Raw genomic sequence first — 22,976 nt, forward strand, 5'->3', positions numbered from 1 at the left:
ATCAATCTATTGGGAAGCGGGGGCATTACATGCTCCTGTAATCCCGGCTAATTAGCGGGATAATGGGAATGAGATTTATGAATCTGCTGAGGAGAGTGGAGGTGCGAGGGCACACTCAAATTAGCAGGGATGCACGCCAGCCACGGCTGCAATAAGGAGGATGTGCTGTTGGTTTTTATCAACTTCTTGCTGCCTGGCCACCTTTGGCTCAGTGTCACTGTGAGGGGAGCATCACAGGCTCATGTAAATACACCGTGTAACCGATACAGTGAAGTACATCTCTGAGCAGAGGTGCATCTTTAGTTTATAAGTGCTTCTATTAAATATCTCAGGATTTTTCTTGATAATAATGATGAAACATATATGCAGCATATGAAACAAGTGAAATGATATCGGCCAATGCATGCATCATGAAATGAAGTCAGCAGGTTTTTAATGTGCATATTTAAATATTGAACTTATAAAAGGGTAAATTAAAGCAGTGGTGGATCTAGGATTTTTCTAAATCAGGGGCCATAAGGGGGCCACAATTTACACAAAGGGGCCAATTATATGTCTAACATCCATGCACAATTCCTGATTCAGTAAGGTGCACATTTGATTGCATTCGTTGTTTACTCATAGTTCTATTTCTTTGAGCACTTATGCCTTAGAGTTCTATTGGATTCTGGCCTATGTTTTGAGGACCAAGCAAAGTAGTTTGTCCAAACCTGTTTTTCTAAATCATATCAATTTCAAATATTGAATCCTTCTTAACATTCCAGTTCTAAAGCAATGTTGTCCACGTCTGCTTTCTTTCCCCGGCTAGATTTCTGTGATCTACTCAGACTCGCTGCATTGGCATTCCGTTTGATTTCACATTGATTTTATTGAAGACTTTTAAAGCTTAACCCAATACATATCAAGGATTAACTGACTCCCTGAGCCTGCACGTCATCATAGATCAGCAGAAAATGGTCTTCTGGAAGTTCCCAGGGCCTGACTGGTGACTTGTGATGCTAGATCTGTTACAGTTTTTAAGTCACTTCTTAAAACTCACTTGAAGGTTTTTTATCTGTCGGTGTTTTTTAATTTAATTTAATTGTACTACTGTTTATCCTGTATGAAGCAATTTGCAACTTTGTTGTAAAGAAAAGTGCTATACAAATAAATCTTCTTCTTCTTCTAATTCTTCTCCTTCTTCTTCTAATAATAATTACAATAATAATAATAGTAATTATAATTACTCAACTACCTCACTCACCCACTTTCACCATCAAATCTTTGTGTTTTCATTTTCAGCTAAATCTCACAAACAACCACAGTTCTCCATTTATCCCCCTTCCTCAATGAGAGTATAAGAGTGAATGAGAGAGACTGTGTGAAGCTGACTGTGTGGTGGTGTATGTGTGTGTCTGTGTGTGAGGCACCATATCCCTGGAGGTGGCTGCCTCGGTGCCACCCTGAAGCCCCTTCCTCCCCAGCGGCCCCGGGCCTGACCTTGCCCGCTGGCTGGGGACATCTCCCATTAAAGCAGCGCATTGTGATAAGGCCATTTCTTTTCCTTCAGCATCCCTTTAATGTCATCCCTGAAATATGAAGTCATTAAGCGATATTAAAACAGTGCTGACAAACTAATTAACAGAAGACATTATACGGGATGGGCTCGATTAATCCGCTTTAATTGCTCTTTTAAATGGGGGCTCCAATTAAAATTAATAAAGATTTACTGGTGATCACACCAAACTACACTAAGAAGTGGTTGTCTGAAGGGCAGCCTAAAGTCAGTGGCCTCCATTCTCAAGTTGCACTCCCTCTTGCTCCCAGCGCCCTCACAGAATAAGCCTGGAGAAGCGTCTGTATCTACGAGCATGAGATTAAACAGAGACCGTCCCAGTGCCCCCCAGTCCCACAGCTCCCTCTATTCTCCAGCTCAGGGGTTTCTGATCCTGCCTTTGTCTCTCCAGGACCCTGCTAAGGAGACAGACCCTCAATTTTTTCATTAACAATATACCACACACACATAGTGACACTGTGCACCATCGGCTGTTCTCTCCTTCCTCTCAAATGTATAAAACACGACGATGATGAGATTTCACAGTGTCCACTTCCCTGGAGTCTTTGCTGTTCAGCAGTTTTGAAGTATCCCCCAACAACAGTTCAGTACAGTGACAAGTGCACCCCTGTGTGGAGAGTTTTGTTCACAACAGATTCTAAAGCCACACATTGAATGGCTTCAAACATTGGTTTATAGTGTAGATTTAAATCTAAATAAAAGCTAGTTATTGGCTGAAATGTAAAAACAAAAACCCACCCACTCTATATACACCAAATAATGTCACATTGGTGCTGTCACATTAATCTGATGTCTCTGAGGGAAACTGAGCTGAGTGTATTTCATCAGAGATTCACTAGATGATGCTGTTACTCTTCTTCTGTGATCAGCTTCATCCATCTTTAGAAACTATTCACTCTGTTTGGTGCAAATTCTCTATTTATCTCTTTCTCTGTGAAACTGATAAAACAACAGCCTTGCAAACATTAGTAATTGTATAAAAGTACATTTTTAAGTGGCAGAGAATCTTATCAACCTGTGTCTTTTTTATTTGAAATGTTATCACGTCCTGTTGCCTTTTTACTTTTCATTTCATATTCTTTACAAAACATGCTTTGTTTTATCGGAGACTCTCACATAATTTCACGTTGCACTTTTGAAGTTGAAGCCTTGTCAGCCAGAGGCGGTGAAACAACTGGAGGTATTTTCTTTGTTTTCTTTCATTATATCAGAGGTGACCAAGTCTTGTTCAGAAAATGTCACAACAAATTAATTTGAACGAAGCACTTTGGCTCAACCAGAGGCATTTTTAATTGAGTCGAGAATGTAAATCAATTTACTGAAGGAGACTGATCTAATTGGAAAGAAATGTCTATTAAAAGATTAGTGAGGTTTATTGTCTCCAGTCTTTGTCATCAACCAATCCAACTAATGTTTTAATTTCCTTAATGTTATCATTTCTGATGTAATTGGTGCTTGGGTGCCTAACAGGTTTTCCAATTAAATGTTTGGTTTTGGGCACTGACAATGTCATCTCGCACAGTGACAGGAAACAGAACGTTTATTAAAGTGCTACATGCTGTTGTCCACAGTACATTTATAGTATTAGCCTTTATTTTAAAGGCACATTGCAAGACTTTTTTTTTTTAATTTCAAGAGTAAAATGATCTGTAAACATAAAATAATTAGTATTGAAAATATGATTATACGCCGATGATTTACTGTTTTACCATTATATTTATTCACAGTGAAATACACAATTGACAGCTTGATATGATTCATCACCTTTAATCCACTGCTTTTATTGTCTGGTTTAAGGCATCAGTGATCATCTCATCTGTGATTTTTCTGACATCACCAAACTTGCTTGTTCATCTGTGCGTGTGTGTGTGAAAGCGATCGGCCTGCTCTGAGCGGGTGCCTGGAAGAAAGAGCCAGTGCGTTTGTGGAATTTTGCTTCGGTGGCACAACTGTGATATGAGGTCACCTCGGGCATTAGTCATTAGGAGGGAATGCATTGTGGCTGTTTTTAAGACATGGCAGTTGTCCGCATCCGCAACAGCCACACAATGAATGCAGGCCTTAGAAAGTTGACTTGAATTGGCTTCGGTGAACAAAGAGGACAGCATAGTTTAACAGCTGGCTGCTGGACGTGGATTAGAGGCACCTTAGGGGCTCAGCACTGGGACGCAGCATTTCCACAGGAGTGTTAAACATTTACAACCAGAGATAAAGCATGCTACCTGCAGTATATTGTTTCTCATAAACATTTTTAAAAAATCCTCATGTTTTTGCCAAGAAAAACCATAACACACCAAATACATGTATTTTATATTATAATTTAGTGCATCTTTAATTTCAATAATCATCCAGTACAATGTTTATGACTGAAATATCTGAAAATGATTGTTCTTTACACGACTTTTATACTTGATAGCAAAACTCATGACAGTCACTTGCATTAATCTCACATGCACATTCCGTCAAGCTCATAGTTTACAACAAATTCAAAGAACATTATGCAACATACAACAGCAGGGCTTGTACATGTACACAACACACAAACAGCTAAGAAAAAATGAAAACAAATCTAATACTGTCGATAACTGCCAAAAAAAAACCCTCTTCCAACTCAATTAAATAAGGCCACACTACAAATGATTACAATGTTGTAAACAATTTTACACACCCACAAAATCAATAACTCTCTAAATGTGTTGAGGCAGATTATAAGAAGAAATACTAAACAATAGTGTAAACCACAACAGCATTATTTTTAATCAATACCTGAGTATTGATAAAAGTAAAACAACAACATTTCAGACTATGGATTTTTTTTCTTTTCTTTCTTTTTTTTTTTACAGATTAACAAACTAATCATTTCTTTAACATCTACATTTCACCTCACTAAAATGCACTACAACAAAATAATACTGTCAAGGGACTAACTTCAAAACTCGCCGAGTTCCTTCACCTGTACATTTCTGCACTTTATGCCTATAAATAGGAAGATGTCTTGAACTCTTCAGGGACATCGCTGTCCAGTTTGCAGATCACCTTGTATATGGCCTTCTTCCACGAGGGGTCGGAATCTTTGGCGGCGGAGATGGCGTTGTAAAACTCATGCAGGGTGATTTCAGAAACCTCCAGGAATCTGTCTGGAACCTGGAAAACAGATTTTTTTCAGTGGAAGTCAATCAAGCTAGAACATTATTCTATCAGAGAAAAAATTATTATTGTTACACACACAGTGAAGCCATCTATCTTCAGCTTTCTCAAAGACAATGATATATGAAATGAAGACCTGTAGCGCAATTCTTCAAACACTCAAAGTGATGAAAGGGAGCTGATCTCTTTGTTCTCTGCACACATACAATAAATGCAATGCTGCAGTCATTAACTTTCAATTATAGGCCTCTTTGATTAGCTAGTCCTGTTTTCTTCAAGTCGGAGTAACTGCTGGTGAGCTCTTTCTTCCCTGGGGTTCACCGTGAGAGAATAGTCAACAAAGCATGATCGTGGATCCATTGAGAAAATGGAAAGAAGTTGAAGATTATAAAGATTATGGACAAGTATAAGACTCAGCTGACTGGTAAGGTTTAGGTTAAAACATAAATATAATTGTGGTTGAATAGGGTTAAGATGGGGGTTATGGGTTGGGAAGTGTTAAATTAAATGATCTCGATGACTGGGCCATTGAAATGGGGAGCCAAAGTCAACGCGCTGGCTGACAGACTCCAAGCTCTCCACTCTCACATTAGCCATTAGCTGAGCTTGTTTTTGTAAAATATTTATTTTTGCTTAGCTTCTCCATTTACAAATACCTTTCATTGTTTTCTGTAGTTTCCTTAGTGATATGTTTATGAGTTTGTGGGTCCAGCCTTAGTGTCAAGTGATTGTTTCTGTGTTTGTTCAATTTCTAGATCCTTGTAAAGCTCCCTATTATTTTTCTAATATTATAGGACACATCAGGGCACATAGGACCCCTGGATCATTGTGTGTTGCAATTGTCGCTATCCACCCTCTGCAGAGGAAAGGCCTGCTGGGGCTGAGCTGTGTCCAGGTAAATCCTATTTTATGATTACATCAATTTGAATTAAGGTTGGAAAAAGAGTAATGTTTACAATTTAAATGTAAAGTCTGAATAGGATTTTCCTATAATGTTTTTAATTAATTGGGGAATTTTTTTATTTTTTTGTCGGTTAGGGTTAGAATCTGGGTTGGGGTTAGGTTTGGTTGAAGTCAGGGTAAGAATCTGGGAGCTGTCCATATCAGACAGCAGAAATCATAATAACACACCAGAGAGTGAATAGATGCAAGGGATGCTGGGAGAAAATACGCCCCGCAGCCCTGGTTTCCCATCCACTGGCCGGTTCGCACTACAGTTGTTGGCATAAGTTATTTTTCTTTCCCCTCATCTCCTGACACAAAAGCATCCCTGGGAAAGGAATGTCTTGGTCCCAAGGTAAAGAAAACGGTCTCGTCCCTTTCCCACCGAACGGCCTTCTCCCTCGGAATCCGCAGCGTCTTTCTCAGCATTCCGCATCAGTAGCAATCTCAGCCTCGCTCAGGCGTGCTGGTCCTCTAATCCTGAGTTGTTTTAGTGGGATTTTGCGGCTTCCTCTTCCCACAGTTTGATAAAGCATCACTCTGGAGTTTAGATAAAGGCTGTAAAGGCCGGCCAGCCACAGGTGCAGCACTGACACACAGGTCAGCACACGGACATACGTGACCGCAGCACATGCTGACAAGAACTCTGACGTACTTTAACAGCTTAGTAACTGATGTGCTGAATGCGTCAACACTAATGCTTTAAAAAGAATCGTTTGGCAATTTGGGAAATGTGCTTGTTGGCTTTCTGGTGGAGAATAAATATTAGGCTACAATCAGCAGCCAATCAGCTTAGCTTAGCATAAAGACTGGAACGAGGGGGAAACATCTAGCCAGACAATAGGTGGGGGGTGAGGTGTTGGACTATTTCTTAGACACTGCTGGTTGTCCAGCAATTAGTCAGAGCCAAACGATAGTCTGGTGCATAAAACTGAAAATTTACTTTCCAGTTTATATTTGCACAAGATATATAATTTCATTTAGAGTTCTTCGCAGTATGTGTTCTGTTGCGATTGTTTCCAAACTTGTGCTAAGCTAAGCTAATTGCTTGCAGACTATAATGTATGGACACTCTTCTCATCTCAATCGTGTTTTACAAAATGTTGAATATTTCCTTTAAGATGTAGGTTCCGACCTTAAGTAGTACAGAACTGAAAATATAATCTTCTACTTTAAGCAAACCTTGTTTATCTGTTAAGAGCATAAACCTCTTCAACAAAAACTAATGTTCATTGTACTTTGTAGTGATCAAACAATACAAAGTGGACTATGAGAGACAGATGACGAATGAGACACTTACATGGAAGTCATTGGCTTTGTTGTAGTGCATGTTCAGTGCCCGGAACAGCTCCGAGTCCCTGCTAACTGTGATGTCTTTGACCTCGCTGATGCCGTCGACGATGGCCTGGCGGGCGAACTTCTCCATCTGGATGTAGTAGAACTCCCGGAAGTTGCTGAACCACTTGATCAGCTGAGAGGTGATGCAGCGGTTGAACTAGAGATGTAGAGAAAACAATACTAGATGTTACACCACTGACACAACCGTCTCCTTCAGCGTGGCTCGACCTTTGACCTCCCAGTGAAGAAGCCCCTAAAACGGAAGAACTCAGACCATGTTCGAAATATACAATGTAATAATTTTTTAATCATAACAAAACATTATTCTCCGCGTTATTCATTTAAAATTAAATGACATTCTGGTGCTTTGGCTTGAGAAACCTTTTCCATAATTGACTGTAAACCTGTACCTGCAAGGCAAAATGCCACCTAATGGTCTGTCACTCCACGCAACATTAATTGCTCTGATCTTTTCCCACCAATGTGCAGGATGAAAAAACATCTGTCGGGGCTCTGTGTTTCTAAACTCAGTCTTGACATTAGTCTTGTTATTCTATCTCATCATCCAGAAAGAAGGAAAAAAATGCCTAAGGGCTGGGCAAGCATCAAAGAAGCTTCTTCTCTCTGGTGTGGTGGGTGAGAGAGCGGCGGCATAAGGACAGAAGGAAGCTTCCCTCTCATTGACTCGGGCTGATAGGATGGAATCAGACACTGGGATTAGGTGCTCTTTTGTCCAGTGCCACTTCCCACCACAGGATTGTAAGCAAGGTGGAGACGTTCGCAGGGCTGCAGCATCCTCCCCCCTGACCCCGGGGGTCAGAGCAGATTGAGGGGCAGGGGGGCCCCTGAACTGGCTTTGAGATCCAGGAGAGGAGAGGAGAAGTAAAGAGAAAGTGGAAAGGTATTTAGAGAATATTGGTGGGGGAGGCAGGAGAGGTGAGTGGGAGCTCATGCTACAAATAGGAAAGAAAAAAAAAAAAAAGAGGACTGAATAGCATGAATGAGAAGAGCCGACAACAGGATGCAGATAAGGAGACAAGAGAGAAGACAAAAAGAAGAGGAGGCATGGCACGAGACCAAGGCCAAAACACACAGGATGTTGTGTTTAGGGACAGCTCACCGCCGCCTGGTTGCAGCCGCACAAGTCTCTAATACCAACTCTCTGTTGACACTCAATAGCAATGCCTTTCCTACAGAGTCCTTTGTCACTCCATTTGCTGACTGGAGTGGCTTTTTTTAAAGAGAGAATGCCCCTGTATCTCCCTCTGCCCCCAGGACATACTAGCAGCTCAGTGGCTTTGTTATTTAAACCCTCTGCGTTTTTGTTTCTCTCCTCCGACACACTGCTGATTTTTCTGTCCCAAACACACACTGACAAGTAGATACCGGGGAGTGAAACGCAGGACAAACACAGCGGCTGCTTTGTTTTGCATGTTAAATAAAAAGGTTTTTTTTTTTTAATTTTTGTTAAATATTAAAAAATTTAATTACCTTGACATCAGGGAAGAAAGTTTTCAGCACATTGGAGCTGGGGTAGCGGGTGTAGAAGAACATGAGCTTTGCCTTCTTCAGATGGCTCGGGGTGAGACCCTCCTGGATGTTCACATTTACGTTAAGGCCAAAAAAAAACCCCAGACAATTAAATATAACACACAGCATACAGTTCTGTGCAAAGTGATAGCAGAGCAGAGTATTGTGTTGCCTCAATCTTCAGCTAAATTGAATTTCGCTAAAGAACAGCTCGGCATTAACCAGGGAGTCAATAATGACCCTAACATGTGCTTATTGGCAAAACAGAATTACGAATTAGATTAGGGATTTTTAATTAGAGAGCAGAGCACTTCATGCCTGCCGGTTAAGACAGCTTGTTTGAAATGTTTTGAAAAAGGGAGCTGATTTCCTGATATAATTAAGTTGATTTTCAAGACAATATATGATGCTGTGTATTTTTTCCCACAGAAAAACACAGCAAAAATGCAGTTAAAGGTTATATATAATATATTCTAATCGGTGATGTGGTATATTTAAAATAATTTAAATTGGCATAAAAACAATCACATTTACCATTTGATCAACACCATATATTTTCTTTATTGTAAATATTAATACATGCGATTCTTTCTCAAGTTGTCCCCCGCGGCAATGAAGACGCTCAGGAGCATTTCCTCTGTAGTTCATCACAACGCCTTAGGTCATAATATTTCCTTATCGGGTCACCACACCATACATTTATTAAGGAACGCTACCTTTGAAATAAAGAAGTTGGAATGAAAGATTTATGTGGTATTGTTCAAAGAGAGGCAGAGCTCTTTGCACAGTGAAGATAAAGCAAATCCTGATAGGTGCCACGTTTTATTCCTCTCTAATGCCTTGCGACGAGAGGATACATAAAACTGGAATCTGTTTTAGATTTTATGATAAATAAATAAATTATTTATTTCAATTACTTTGAACAGTTGAATGTAGAAATGATTCAGATCATATTGATTGTAGGCATCCGCATTTTTTTTAAACTTATTTAACTTTCTAAGCAATGGTCCAATTTCTTCCCTGAATAGAATAACTTTGCCATGTGAGTGATTTTCTTTATGGTCCTGCGAGGTAAAAACACAGTCATCTTGCACTCTATTTTAATCATGTACATTCTGACAAAGGTATCCAACAACAAATGCTCAAGACAAGCGCTCAAGTGTTGTGGTGGGGAAGCACTTGTGTTTTCCACCGGCACTCAGATGTGACCTTTTAGATGCACCCCTATCACTCTGATGATGGAGAAATAGATCCTGCACCTTTTCAAGTCAGAAAAAAACGACGCTTCCTGAAACAGAAACCAATGCTTTCTCTGCCTTTGAAAAATTGGCTTTTGTTCCTGGCAATTCTTATCAAAGCCTTGTATTCCTTTTTATTTGTCTTTTTCTAGACTTAAAGTCATTACTCTGCTCAGATTAAAGAAGATGCTATAATTTTCTGTGGGGTTACCAAGATCAAAGATAAAATTCTCCTTGAAGTTTGTTACTGGAACTGGCCATGTTGCAATGAACCTCAACCAGCCATTGTTCAAATAGCAGAGCTGAAATACAGGGATAAAATACAAGGTAATTACAGCATAGATGTTATAGATATTATAAAATATATCACTTTTTATATTGTGATGTTTGAATTCAGGTTTTAAGACAATTTGTTGATTTTGTTAAAACAAAGAGGGATATAAAATAAAATTAAATGTATGAATTTATTTTTAGCTGTTTTATAATTTTATGTTACAATTTGAGGATTTGTGCTCTTTCAGTGTACATATGTGAGAATCTGATTATAACCTCCACCAAGGAGGATATGTTTTCACTCCTGTTTGTTTGTTGGTTGGTTTGTTATTTATTGGTTTGTATGCAAGATTACGAGTGATAAGTGGAAGGATGAGGTTTGGGGCAGAAAAGAAACCATTACATTTTGGTGTGGATTAGGCCCAGGGGGCAAGGGATTTTTGTATTACTTTCTTTAACATCGTAAGACAGAGCTTTTGTTTAACATTTGACTGATTTACCAAGAAAGTATTTCATGGATCTTTATGAAAGTCTGGCAAATTAAAGGAGCTGATATCTATAAGTGTGTACAATTTGATGCAGGTCCTAGAGGTTTGTGCTCTTCTGAGTGCCATTCTAATTTTCGTAGGTTTTTAACAACAATAATAAACAAGCATTTTCTTTTTTTTCTTATTTGGAAATCAAATGATTTCATTCATTCAAGTGAAAGGATATGTTGAGAGACATGTAGGGGTTTCGTTCAGCCATGCTCTGCAGTTCACTGCACTCGATCTTCACGTGAGGGAGACACAGATTGTCGACCGTCACTGCCCCCAGGGCGGAGGCGCGAGGGTGGTGGCCGAGGTGGCTGGACGTCACCTTGGACCTCATGGTGAGGGTGTCCCAGGGCAGGTCCACTGAGTCTGGGGAGGTTCTGTCCATTGACGGGGGCATGCAGGGCAGAGCCCCAAAGTTGGAATGGGGCCCGTACTTGAGAAGGTGCTCCAGGATCTGGCTGTCGTGCAGCGGGGTGCTGTAATTAAACTGAAATGGTGTCTGGTGCAGAGGGTAGGGCCTCTTCACTGTTTGGGTTACCGAGCTCAGGGGGGTCACTGTCGGCTTGCGGACCACCAGTGACAGAGCCTCTGTCTGGTCCTGTGGGCTTTGAGCTGCAGAGCTTTCGTAGTACTCCAAGGAACGGGGTTTGACCACTGCCTCCTCAGACTGGGGCTGTTCCTGGGTGGAGCTGGCCTGCTGGCTTTTCCTGTCTGCGCCCACACCCATCTGCATCTCTGGAGAGGAGCACATGCACGGCTGAGGGGAGAGGTCCAGCCCTGTGGAGGGCGCCTTCTTGAACACCCTGTCCACACACTCGTTTACAGCCCGGGATAGCTCCTGCTTCAGGGCGTCCTGTAGGTTCTGACTTTCTCTCTGTTGTGCCAGATAACCAGTCATTTTCATTCGGTCCTTACACCCTGCTGTCATCCTGCTGCTCTTCCTCTCAAAGTCATCTTCAGCGTTTGTGTAGCGTGACTCTGTGCTTTCTGCCAGGGTTGCATGCTCAACTGCAACTTCTGCGTCTTCCCTGTCATCATGTTCGGGATCTTCCTGGTTGTAAACTTGCAGGAACTTCTCCTGGAGTTGACGCAGGAGCCTCTGCATGCTGTGGAGCTGCTCCTTCAGCTTGTGACACTCCTCGTCCTTGGTGTTACAGTTTTCACTGTTGCTGCTCCCAGGTCGTCTGCTTGCCGGTCCTCCAACACTGTGCTCCTGATGCTGAGGCAACCTCTGTTTGCGTTTGTTCTCCCTGTAGACTTCCCTGGCCTCCCTGGTGTCTCTGACCTCTGCATCCAACCTCTCGCTGTCACCCTGCTGCTTGCTGTTTGGAGAGCCAGCCATGACCCTGATGATGTTCTCTACTCTGGCTCTCTTGGCCTGCAGGTGGTCGGTCATGGGATGCTCACCGTCCAGGCTGGTTCCTGTGGAGATGTGACCACTGGGGGAGGTGGCTTCCACCGTGCTGTCCTTAGAGGAGACGCTGCTCTGGTCTTCCTGGCCAGAGTCAGCAGCGGTGGAGCCCGAAAGGTAGAAATGGCTCTCATCCAGTGCCCTCTTGCTGTGGATTGTCTTGCGAAGGAGCTGAGAGATGATGGAGCCGTTTGAGTATGAGGCCAAAGGCTCGTCATACATGTTTCTGCGGAAGCAAGGTAACATGACGTCAGGCTTGTCGTCCTCCATGCAGCCTTCACTGGAGCTGTGCATGTTCTGGTCGGTGAGACTGAGGTTCATGCTCACTGGGGCGTCAGCTACGCACGGGGATGAGTGTGAGCTCAGGGAAAAGGATGAATCTGAAAACACAGACATGTTTACCACATTTAATGTTAATTAATAATAAAGAACAACAAAATTAGATCAAAAACATTTTGTTAAATTGTTGTTTATCATTTAAGTGTCATTATTCCATATTGTGCTTTTATTTCAAAGTTTAAAAAAAGACATCTTAAAGGTTTTTTCTGCCTATGCCTGTTGAACAATAAAACTATAGTAAACAGCTGTGTGAAAAGCCTGTCGTGTCTCTTTATGCTTTGGGTGGAGAGAAAATATCAAGTATATTAATTATGACATACATCTAATAAATACAACATCCCATGTGTTATTATGTCATTTTATTCATAAACTATCAAATTAGATTTTAACTTAAATTTTTAATTATTGACCACAACCATTGGTTTTACTGTTACTGTTAGATATGAGCGTAATTCACAGAAATTTGCAGGCTCCACAGTTCTGTTAATAAATTAAATAAACATTCATCATTGATTTTAATAAGAGAGCATTATTTAGTTTAGAGTCATCTTGGGTTTTAAATGAGGGTTAATTATATGAACAAAAAGAACAACTGTGTTAAAGAACCTGGTAAATTTCAGCTAAACCATCGTCCTGCATGAGAAACGGCTCTGTGTGTTCATGGTTCTCATCTTCAGGAAAAAATCAAGAGTAAAAGCTCAATAGACTTAGTGTGGTAACTAATTCCTTCTCGATATGTTTGTATAATAAATTATTTTTGTCCAAAAACACATAATTAATCAATTTAATTCATTCAAAAATTATGTATGTACATTATAAATGCAAACAGATGGACTTTTGAGGAACACAGCTTATCTAATATTTCTACATTTGAAGATAGTAATTTACTTAACCCACTTAGGTTTCTAAAATAAATAAGCATTCTATCAGAAAGACCAAGAAAAGTTTAAAATCAATTAAAGCTCCTGTATTAGTGGACAAAGGAGTTATTTTGGTTCCCTTACTCTCAACAGAACATAAAATTCACATATAAAATGTATGTCTAATATTTGAAAAGGCACAGAGTACTTTTCTACTACAAAGAAACTCTAAGTAATTCTATTGAGGAAACCAAATATATTTTTGAGTGATACATGAAACATTCACGAAGCAGTCATCAAAAGAAGTCGTTCAAAAACTCACCAAGCTGTCAGTGGAAGCACGCGTAAAAGGTTCAAATCACCCAGGATACATGAGGACTCACTAAAGTGAAGTGATGAGCTGGTCTGCAGACACACACTTTGTCACACTCCCACAGGGCTGCAGTCTGACCACTCCTCACACACACACGCACATGCACACGCACATGCACACACACACACACACACACACACACACACACACACACACACACACACACACACACACACACACACACACACACACACACACAGTGGCGGTGCTGGGATCTTACCTGTTGCGCTGGGTCGTGGTGCGGAGCGGAGGATGGCCTGTGCGCACTGAGGGGGGGACGGTCGGAGCGCATCAGAGACATGATGAGTCAAAGTGAGCCGGGGCGTGGCCATGTTCCAACACTGTGGTCATATCGACTCACCAGAAGCAAAGTATCTGACAGAGAAAGTATTCAAAAGAGAAAGTATCTGTCTACGGTAACTCAGTCATTATGCTTCCACCACGCATTGGATTTGAAGACCACTGAAATAATTATTGGAATTTTGAGGAGTGAATTCATATCACAAGTGATTCTTTACTCATATAAATGTTGATCTGGGGGTAAAAGAACAACTATATAATATAAGACAAACTTAAAATGTCTTATTCTCTATTCTCCTCCAGCATCACCGAGGCTAATGGGTTGTTCTACTATTTCTAGTCTTTTAATTTGACTAAGCAGTCAATATCTATTCTATTCCATTCCATTCATTTCTGTTCTATTCCAATGTATGTTTAATAGTAACATGCAGGCGCTATCCAATCTAAATATATCTCTATTCTTTTCCATTCTTTTGTATTCTATTCTACTAAAAATGTATTATATTCTATTGTATTATACTCAAATGTATTCCATTGTACTTTAATGTATTCTATTGTATGTTTTTGTTTTGTGACTTATAGGAATGATCTTATCTGAAATTATCCATATTCTATTCTATGTTTTTATATTATTACATGTAAATATTATCTTGTTGTTCTTCGGTTCTCTTCTCCTCTCTCCAATGTTTTTATATGGAATGTAACATCGTAGGTTTTCTGCATATTTGGCTGCATGTGTATTTATATTGTATTTGCAGAGCACCCAGCAGACTGCAGTGTGCAGGAGCAGGAGCAGGAGCAGAGTGGAGCAAGGGCTGATCGCACTGAAGTCTCCCTCTCTCCTCCCCCCTCCGCTCGGAGCACTTGGTTTGTCCCACTCCACTTCCTCGTGTCTCTCTTGTCGGTGGGTTCCGCAGCTTCCTCTCCGCGGACAGGCTGCTGTCACACAGCCACCATGTTGTCCCATTCCCGGTGTCTCACCAGGAATTTCGGCCGCTCCCTCTCTGCCCTCCGCCAGGTAGGCCCCGAGCAGACAGACGCGGGTGAAAGGCTGTCGGATAAAACTCCTGTGTCTCTGCGGCTGTCAGAGCTAGCGTTAGCGTTAGCATTAGCCAGCTCGCCGCTGTAGGCCGCGGACAGGCCGTAACATTGTGAGCCAAGGACAGTCTGACACTTTCTCACACAAGTCCCCGCTGTGGCCTGTGTTCACGGTTGAAGCTGGGACTTTGTGTTTAACGTGTCTCTTATTGTGACACTAATATTAAAGGTTTAACCAAAGCAGAGAGACCCCGGTATATGTTTGTCTTACATGACCCAAACTTATCTAGTGACATTTAGCCAGCTAGCAAGAACATGCTAGCCATGCCAGGCTAAATGTATGGGAAGCTAAACTAGCTTCCCTTAGCTGTCATGCTGAGGTCATATTGTGGTTTATGGTAGAAAATAACTCTCAGTTTCGCTCATTGATGTAACTTGAGTGTTATGTTTGTTTGGTCAGACTTTCTGTAGTCGCTTCAAATCTAATTCTGTAAAGTCATAAGTCTGTAGAGATCATTGTTAAAGTGTTAAATTGTCAACAAGCTGTAATGCAAGTTTTAGATAAGCTGCACAGACCCACACATTCCCAACATACACATGCATACAGAGACAGATATGAATGTGCATTTGCTGGTGTAGTTGCCATGTGAACCCACACAAGCTGTCAATTTCAAAGGTCATCGTCTGTAGCTCAGAACTGACATTTGACCGACTTTTTTTGATGACGTCCTTGCCACTAATGAATAATCTCGACTGTCAACTGCTGTCTCTATGAGCCTTGTTATTATCTATTATTATTAATTATGATCTATTATCTATGTCTTCATTATCTATGTCTTCATTATCAACTTTTAAATACATTTTTGCAGACATAACAGAGACTTTAGAAAGTGACATTTCAAAGGTTAATACTTGACTGTATCTTCACAGGGGAATAATGCGTTAGCTCGTCGAGCTGCTTCAGGTATGTGCACCGAATGTTCAAGCATGAAGTCTTTTATCCAAATCTTTGCTTTTGTAAAGTCCTGCTGCAAGACGTTATTTATAAGCTTCTCTTGTCCTTCCCCCAACAGCTCTATCAGCAAGCCACACTGTCACTTTCAACAACACTGTGTAAGTACATCTCATCATCTAGCTTTTTTCTTGAGACAAGGATATTTATTGTCAAAATACAAGCACATATTCACACCACGCATATGATGAACAAGTAGTTCTCAAAAGACGGTGTCATATCTCTGCTACCCACACACCGTCATAAATGTGTTTTCCAATTATCAGTTCCCAACCAATAAATCAGTTGGCTGAAAGTTTTTAATTTGTCTTAAGGGTTTGATAAAAACCTCTTGTCGCAAATTGTATTATTTATTATTGTATATATTTCGGTATAGAATATGTTTTACGCCCTGATATTGGTATCTGCCCACAAAAATCCATAACAGTTGGCCTCTAATTATCAGTATCTGTTTGTCAGCCAGCGGTTGTCTCCAAATTAAATGAATGATCAGAAATGGTTTGTTTTTCCACACAGACAAGTAGGGTTGGGCGATATGACTTCAAATCAATATCATGATTATTTATAAACTTGTTCCTCAATTATGAGTCCATACAACGCTTTTGGAGTTTCAGGGGTAAATAACGTTGCAGCCAAATCCGATACAATTGAAGTAAATGGTGACTACTACTTCAAACAGACAAAAACAACAGAAAAGAACAAAATGCCTGTATACTGCTGCTGTGGTGTAACTTCACCAACCCCTTTATTTAAATTTTTGGATGAACTGTCCCTTTAACGTGTAAAGTGAACAGAGATAAACAAGGGAGGGAGGACATGCAGCAGGGTAATACGGCACAGTAAGTGCGCGTATTGGAGAAAGTATTAACTGACTTATGCAAAATTAGGTCGGTTAGAGGTTAAAGATGTCGGTTTCCACAAATGTTCAATTAATTGCCCAGCCCTACATACAATCCAAATGAAAAGCCACCAATTTTTATCTTAATTGAATAATTACTTTTCTTGTATTTCCATTTCATGCCTAATTTAAAAAATATATTTTTCTTTTCTTTTCAGAAAATCGGATCCCCGATCCAGCATCTTCCAAATCCAGTACTTCAGGACATCTGTAGCCTACAGTATGTTTTACCCTGCATGCCTCTTTTTTACACCTGTGCAGATATGAAGCACAGACACTGATGTGTGAAGGACTACATTTCCTTTGACTTGTCTTTGCTCTCCAGGGGATGAAGTTGTCACAGTCAAGACCCCTGCATTTGCAGAATCTGTCACAGAAGGGGATGTAAGGTGGGAAAAAGGTAACTCCAATTATTATAAAACATACATTAGTCTTATCTTATACAACACTGACTCAACAGAAGGTTGTAATTAGATGCTAAAACAACTTTTTTGTCCCCTGTAGCTGTTGGAGACACAGTCTCTGAGGATGAGGTGGTGTGCGAAATCGAGACGGATAAGGTAAATTCTTTTAAACCTAATACAAAGGGTTTCCATCAAGTTTGTGAATCTTAATCAAGTCATTAAATGTTTTTGAAAACAGACATGTAGTTTCCTCCAGAACCATTGATTAGTTTTTGTCCTTGGTATTAATGCTTAAGAAGCTTTGGGAACCCTGTGTACAGATTTGATGTTTTTTAATGCAGGTGATTCTTGAAAGTGAAAAGGAGACAAGAATGAGATAATCAGGGCTTGTTGCCTTTTCCCCTGATATTGCATATAGAACATAAAACAATGGAAATATGGCTTTAGATTTCTTTACAATTAAAATCATATATTCATTAGTCACAAACATGAGAAATTTAGACATGACCTGTAAAATTCTTATTTTTCTTATTTTAACTTGTGATTGTTCGGCCTGTCATCAGACCTCGGTGCAGGTTCCCTCTCCTGCTGCTGGAGTGATAGAGGAGCTTTTGATTCCTGATGGAGGCAAAGTCGAAGGAGGAACTCCTCTGTTCAAGCTTAGAAAAGGAGGTCTGTATAATCCTGGAACCATAAACAGTGTGATTAATGAGTCATTTATTTATTTATTCACATTTTAATGCTGTAACCATTCACCGCTGGGTCTTTAGCCGGTCCTCCTAAGGCTGCAGAAGCTCCAAAAGCAGAGGCCCCGGCCGCTGCAGCCCCTCCACCACCTTCTGCTGCTGCACCTCCCCCTCCTCCGTCGGCTGTGGGCCCCATTCCCACCACTATGCCCCCTGTGCCACCTGTGCCAGCACATGCTATGGACATCAAACCAGGTTAGTTTTCATCAGACAGACTGTCTGTGTCATGTGAGAAGTGTTTTGCTTGACATCTGTGCTCTTGACCCCAAGCTTACATGGTTAATCATTGTTTGGCTTTTCTGTAAACACTGGCCTTTACCAGTTTTACTAAACGAATGTCTAGAGATACTGACGCCTTCTTCATTTCTTTTTCGAAGTTTCAGCCATCAAGCCCACAGCTGCTCCTGTTGCTCCAGTGGCTGCAGCAGAGGGCGGAGTTAAAGGAGCCAGGACAGAGAGCAGGGTAAAGTGCAAAAATCACTATCTGATTGCTTTTTCATTTATTAAATATTCCAGTAGAGAAGGAGTAACTGTTTACTGAGACTGGCATTTCTATTAATTCAATTTTCTTTATGATTTAGGTTAAGATGAATCGCATGAGACTAAGAATTGCCCAGAGACTGAAGGAAGCCCAAAACACCTGTGCTATGTTGACAACGTTTAATGAGGTCGACATGCGGTAGGAAACTCTAAATTGGTCAACCTACATTATTGAGCTCCAGAGTTGTTGCACATCAAATCTGCTCTATTACCCTTAAACGTGTTTGATAGTGTAGTACCAGCATGTGTGTATATATATATATATATATACGGCACATATAGTGTTGGTATATCTGTGTCATAAGCTCAAACAACACTTCCACAAATTGTTATAGATTGGAATCTGCCCAATAGGAAAAGCTTTTTGAAACCTGATATCCTTTTAAACACTGGAATGTAAATATTTGGTCATAATGCCATCTAAAACGAAGATAAGAATTGTTAAAACAGGTTTTATTAATTTACAAGGAAATGTTATGGTCTGCACTTGCCCCCTGTGCTGAAGAGGACACTTTGAGGATTTCTTTCCCCGCAAATGTGTGGTGTCTGCTTTCAGCTATTCAGGGTTTTCTATGTATCCTAATTGAATTGACATTGACGGTCTGGAGGAAGACTTCCCAGGCAAGGGCTCATCTGGAGCCGAAGGAGCTAGTCAGAGCAGGAGGCCGGAGCATCTGCGGGGGCCCACAGAGACCTGCGCTCTGAGTGGAAGAGCTGCCTCAACCGATATGGGCTTTTATGACAGCCCAATAAGATTTACAGGCCCTAGAAAGTGAAGATTTTTATCGCTTCTTCTCTCCTTTCTCGGAGAGTCTGTGTCTTGGGAGTGGCTAATTACATTAGTGGAGAAATCCTAGAGCTTCAACAGGGTTAGAGACAGGAAAACAAACAATTAAAAAGAGAGATACAAGAGAAAAATGAGCAATGGTGAAACGATTAGCTGGCCAATTTCAGTAGCTTTAATTCACCATGATCTAACAAAAAGCAAACGTACATGATTTTGTCAGATTTGTGACATCTATCTTCCATGATGTGGTTACAATTTTACAGTATTGGTATCTAATTATTTTTGTCTTAAAATGTTTGTTTCCTTATTTAGTGAGAGCCATGGGTTGTGCAGCTATGACAGACAACTCAACTTAAATATAAAATAAATTAGCAATTGTTAAATGAAAAACTAGAATGGCACTCTGTAGAGTACATACCTCCAACAGTCCCCTTATCAAACCACATTTAAATACACTAGGTCTTGATTTTTATTTAGATCTGCAAACAATTGCTCATACATAAATATTAGTCCCTAAAACCTGCCTGATTTAATCAAGATCCAATAATCTAGCTTACAAACAAACAAACAATTCACCAACCAACAAACAGACAGGGCTGAAAACAACATTCTTGGCAGAGATAACCACATAATATATGATTTAGACCCACCATTTGTTTTCTCTTCATTTCTTGGAATTTCTTGGCATTAAATCCACTATCTTATAAACTTCAACCTCGCCTGCTGCTGTTCTACCAAGTTTCAAATTGATCTGAATATTTTTCTGTTCTCTTGCAGCAACATCTCAGAGATGAGGAAGTCTTACAAAGATGCCTTCCTGAAAAAGCACAACATCAAGTTGGGCTTCATGTCGGCATTTGTGAAGGCCGCTGCCTACGCTCTGGCTGATCAGCCTGCTGTCAATGCTGGTATGGCTTTTTTGTGGTATCTGGTTGACTGTCGTCTTCACATGTCAGCTGTCAAGTCTAACAAGTGTGTGGTGAAGTAGAAGTTTCAGTATATTTCACTGCCAAACCTCAAAACTGAACACTAACTTATGTACTGCTCTTAGACCAGCCTGACCTATTTAGAGAGACCACAATGAAGCAGGAGTGGTCTGTCTCTGGATTTTGAAAATCTAAAATTGACTGTCAGTTTCATGTTCCTTTTCCCCTGCCATGCAACAGACAATGTATTTGAGAAAAGGAAATTAATCTTTGTGGTAAATTGAAAATTATCTCTTTTAATTTGTATTTTCCAATTTACAATATTTCTGCTCTTATCATGTTTGCAGTAATTGATGACACAACCAAAGAGATTGTGTACAGGGACTACGTCGACATCAGTGTGGCTGTGTCCACGCCAAAGGTAAGACAAGTGGATTATATTGTAACGCATATTTTGTAAGTGCTTGATAGCCCACTCATCTCTAATGCAAAGGAAAGAAAACTGAATCATGTGACTTCTCTCTCAGGGTCTGGTGGTCCCTGTAATCCGTAACGTGGGGGGAATGAATTTTGCAGACATTGAGAAAACCATCAATTTGTTGGGAGACAAGGTAATATTTCCGATTCTTAAATATTCAGTTAATTTTTCTCGGTGGTACAATTTCCTTAACATGTGACTCGAGCTGATTGTGATTGTGTTTGTAGGCTCGTAAGAATGAGCTGGCTGTTGAGGACATGGACGGAGGAACCTTCACCATCAGTAACGGTGGCGTATTTGGGTCCATGTTCGGGACGCCCATTATCAACCCACCACAGTCTGCTATTTTAGGCATGCATGGCATTTTTGACAGGCCTGTGGCAGTCGATGGCAAGGTTTGTGTCCTCAATGCTAAACATATAAATATGCAATGGTGTACAAAAAAGGAGACAATGATCTTCGAAGTAGAATAGTCACATACAAGGTTCAGGTAATAACTGATTCAAAATGAAGTAGATCAAACACGATTCAGTTAAAACATTTGATCTGATTTTGACAAAACGTCCTTTAACCAATGGAACAAAATGTAGCTCAACCCAAAGAGTTGGTCGCAGTCTTGATCAAACTGAACCAGTTAGTTTGTAATGTGAAAGGTTAAGGGATTTGTTGAGACGTTCAGACCAACTGCAGGAAGTTGAGACTATTTTAAACAATAGAAGAAGGAAAAGAAGCAGAAGTCTTACTGGTCTTCAGAAACTGTGACTTCCTGGTTTGGAAAGTTGGTGCTGTTAATAATGACCATAGTGACAATACAGTGGTGATGAAATTATTGAAATGAACCAGTTTATTTTTCCATTCAAATGGAAAGAATGCTATCAACAACACACTGAAGCTAGAAGTTAGAATCAGGTTGGGGTTTTTTTTGTCAAGGAAAATGTTCCTGCTTGTGGTAGCAGCAAAATCGACGAGGTTATTAAGCAGCAAGTTGGACATAATGAAGAGGAGTCTTATCTGTATTTTCACAAATTGTGTATGAAAACTTGGCATTGACAGAAATTAACAAAAGATTAGAGCTGCAACTTAATTTTCGTTATCCTGTAATCTGCCAGTTATATTCTCCAATCATTCATTTACAAATAGTTGCCGATTATTTTTGTCAATTGAATAATTCACTTATTATTCAGCTGTACAATAGATGCATATCAAATCAAGCTTGTTTAATTATCATCTTTTTGAAGCTTAATGTTCAGTTAAACCATCACTGACTCTTTCACCAACTTTGTTTTATAAGACATTCGTCTCTGTGATGTTTCCTTTGTGCAGGTGGAAATCCGTCCAATGATGTATGTCGCCTTGACGTACGATCATCGTCTGATCGACGGAAGAGAGGCCGTCACTTTTCTGCGCAAGATCAAGTCGGTGGTGGAGGACCCCAGGGTGCTGCTCCTTGACATGTGAACCCTTGTGAACTCCAGGCCCAACCAAACAAACCACCCTACAACAGTGGCTGTTCTCACCTGATGAACATTACCGTAAACTGCAGATGATATGTTGTTGTGTTGGTTAAATATAGAAAAAAGGAACAGTTGGGTTGTGCGATGGACATTTTGTAAGACTGGCAGTGATTAAAATGTTGGTGCTGTTGAGGAGAAATGTCAGGGTCGGGTTTCTGTGGTGCTTGTGTCTAGATCAAAAAGAAAAGGATATTCTATTACACGTGCGCTATATGTCATTTTCTACATTCAACTAAATTAAATTTCACCTTATTGTGAGATGGATGGCAAATATAGTTCAAACTGCATAGTGTCATTTCATAATTTTGGTTGAGAGAAGAACAATGAGCCCATATTTGGGCTTTAAACAAAGAAACACTAGTTGAAAATGTTAGAAGTGACAAAATCCTCCTGAGAATTGATGCCATCTGATTCACGAACATGAGGAAAGATCTTTTAATGCTGTGTAAGAAAGACTATTTAAGAGAAATAAAAGTTTTAAACAATAAAAACTGCATTACTCACCTCTAGATATTGTCTTGGACTTCTTCTGTGCTCACATAATGAGTTTCGGTAACTACATTTATAATATACCCAGGGCATAAATTGTTGGTTTATCCACTGAAATGTACAGAAAAATTGTTGCTAACAGCCTTTCCTTGTGAAAAACTCATTATCTAGAGATAATTACGAGCTCTCCCTAACTGATTCATTTTATAATCTTTTTCATGAGGTTTATCTCTTAACTATTCATCTCTTCAGGATTATACATGGCCTGCTTTTAAATAATGGCTTGAGTTTTTAACAGCAAA

General features: G+C 40.2%; 2 protein-coding genes across 3 annotated transcripts; one reads left to right on the plus strand and one right to left on the minus strand.

The window, feature by feature from the left end:
* Positions 1 to 3,857: 3,857 nt before the first annotated feature.
* prox2 (prospero homeobox 2) lies at positions 3,858 to 13,915 on the minus strand. Of its 2 annotated transcripts, none has more exons than XM_020084806.2 (5): positions 13,763 to 13,915; positions 10,738 to 12,350; positions 8,474 to 8,581; positions 6,945 to 7,139; positions 3,858 to 4,699 (listed from the first exon to the last, which is right to left on the minus strand). In XM_020084806.2, the coding sequence occupies exons 1-5, from the start codon at positions 13,872 to 13,874 to the stop codon at positions 4,532 to 4,534; spliced, it is 2,196 nt and encodes a 731-aa protein (XP_019940365.2). In that variant the 5' UTR covers positions 13,875 to 13,915; the 3' UTR covers positions 3,858 to 4,531. The 2 variants fall into 2 exon arrangements, with proteins under 2 accessions (XP_019940365.2, XP_019940364.1); XM_020084805.2 differs by lacking the exon at positions 13,763 to 13,915 and adding an exon at positions 13,492 to 13,629.
* A 725-nt stretch (positions 13,916 to 14,640) lies between these two features.
* dlst (dihydrolipoamide S-succinyltransferase) lies at positions 14,641 to 22,694 on the plus strand. Its single transcript, XM_020085217.2, has 15 exons — positions 14,641 to 14,860; positions 15,811 to 15,844; positions 15,954 to 15,993; positions 16,949 to 17,010; positions 17,116 to 17,190; positions 17,295 to 17,350; positions 17,758 to 17,866; positions 17,965 to 18,135; positions 18,318 to 18,403; positions 18,522 to 18,619; positions 20,045 to 20,175; positions 20,541 to 20,614; positions 20,721 to 20,804; positions 20,899 to 21,066; positions 21,995 to 22,694. The coding sequence occupies exons 1-15, from the start codon at positions 14,798 to 14,800 to the stop codon at positions 22,127 to 22,129; spliced, it is 1,386 nt and encodes a 461-aa protein (XP_019940776.1). The 5' UTR covers positions 14,641 to 14,797; the 3' UTR covers positions 22,130 to 22,694.
* Positions 22,695 to 22,976: the final 282 nt, after the last annotated feature.

The sequence above is a fragment of the Paralichthys olivaceus genome, chromosome 12 (genome assembly GCF_024713975.1).
Source record: "Paralichthys olivaceus isolate ysfri-2021 chromosome 12, ASM2471397v2, whole genome shotgun sequence".
Classification (NCBI taxonomy): Eukaryota; Metazoa; Chordata; class Actinopteri; order Pleuronectiformes; family Paralichthyidae; genus Paralichthys; species Paralichthys olivaceus.

Excerpts from the sequence above, each read along its gene's own strand:
- prox2 (XM_020084806.2), bottom strand. The coding sequence starts at position 13,874 with ATGGCCACGCCCCGGCTCACTTTGACTCATCATGTCTCTGATGCGCTC. Across the intron at positions 7,140-8,473 it reads CTTTCTTCCCTGATGTCAAG|TTCAACCGCTGCATCACCTC; the intron begins GTAATTAAATTT and ends CTACATCTCTAG. Across the intron at positions 4,700-6,944 it reads ACAAAGCCAATGACTTCCAT|GTTCCAGACAGATTCCTGGA; the intron begins GTAAGTGTCTCA and ends TCTGTTTTCCAG.
- dlst (XM_020085217.2), top strand. The coding sequence starts at position 14,798 with ATGTTGTCCCATTCCCGGTGTCTCACCAGGAATTTCGGCCGCTCCCTC. Across the intron at positions 17,351-17,757 it reads GCGAAATCGAGACGGATAAG|ACCTCGGTGCAGGTTCCCTC; the intron begins GTAAATTCTTTT and ends GCCTGTCATCAG. Across the intron at positions 20,805-20,898 it reads TCAATTTGTTGGGAGACAAG|GCTCGTAAGAATGAGCTGGC; the intron begins GTAATATTTCCG and ends TTGTGTTTGTAG.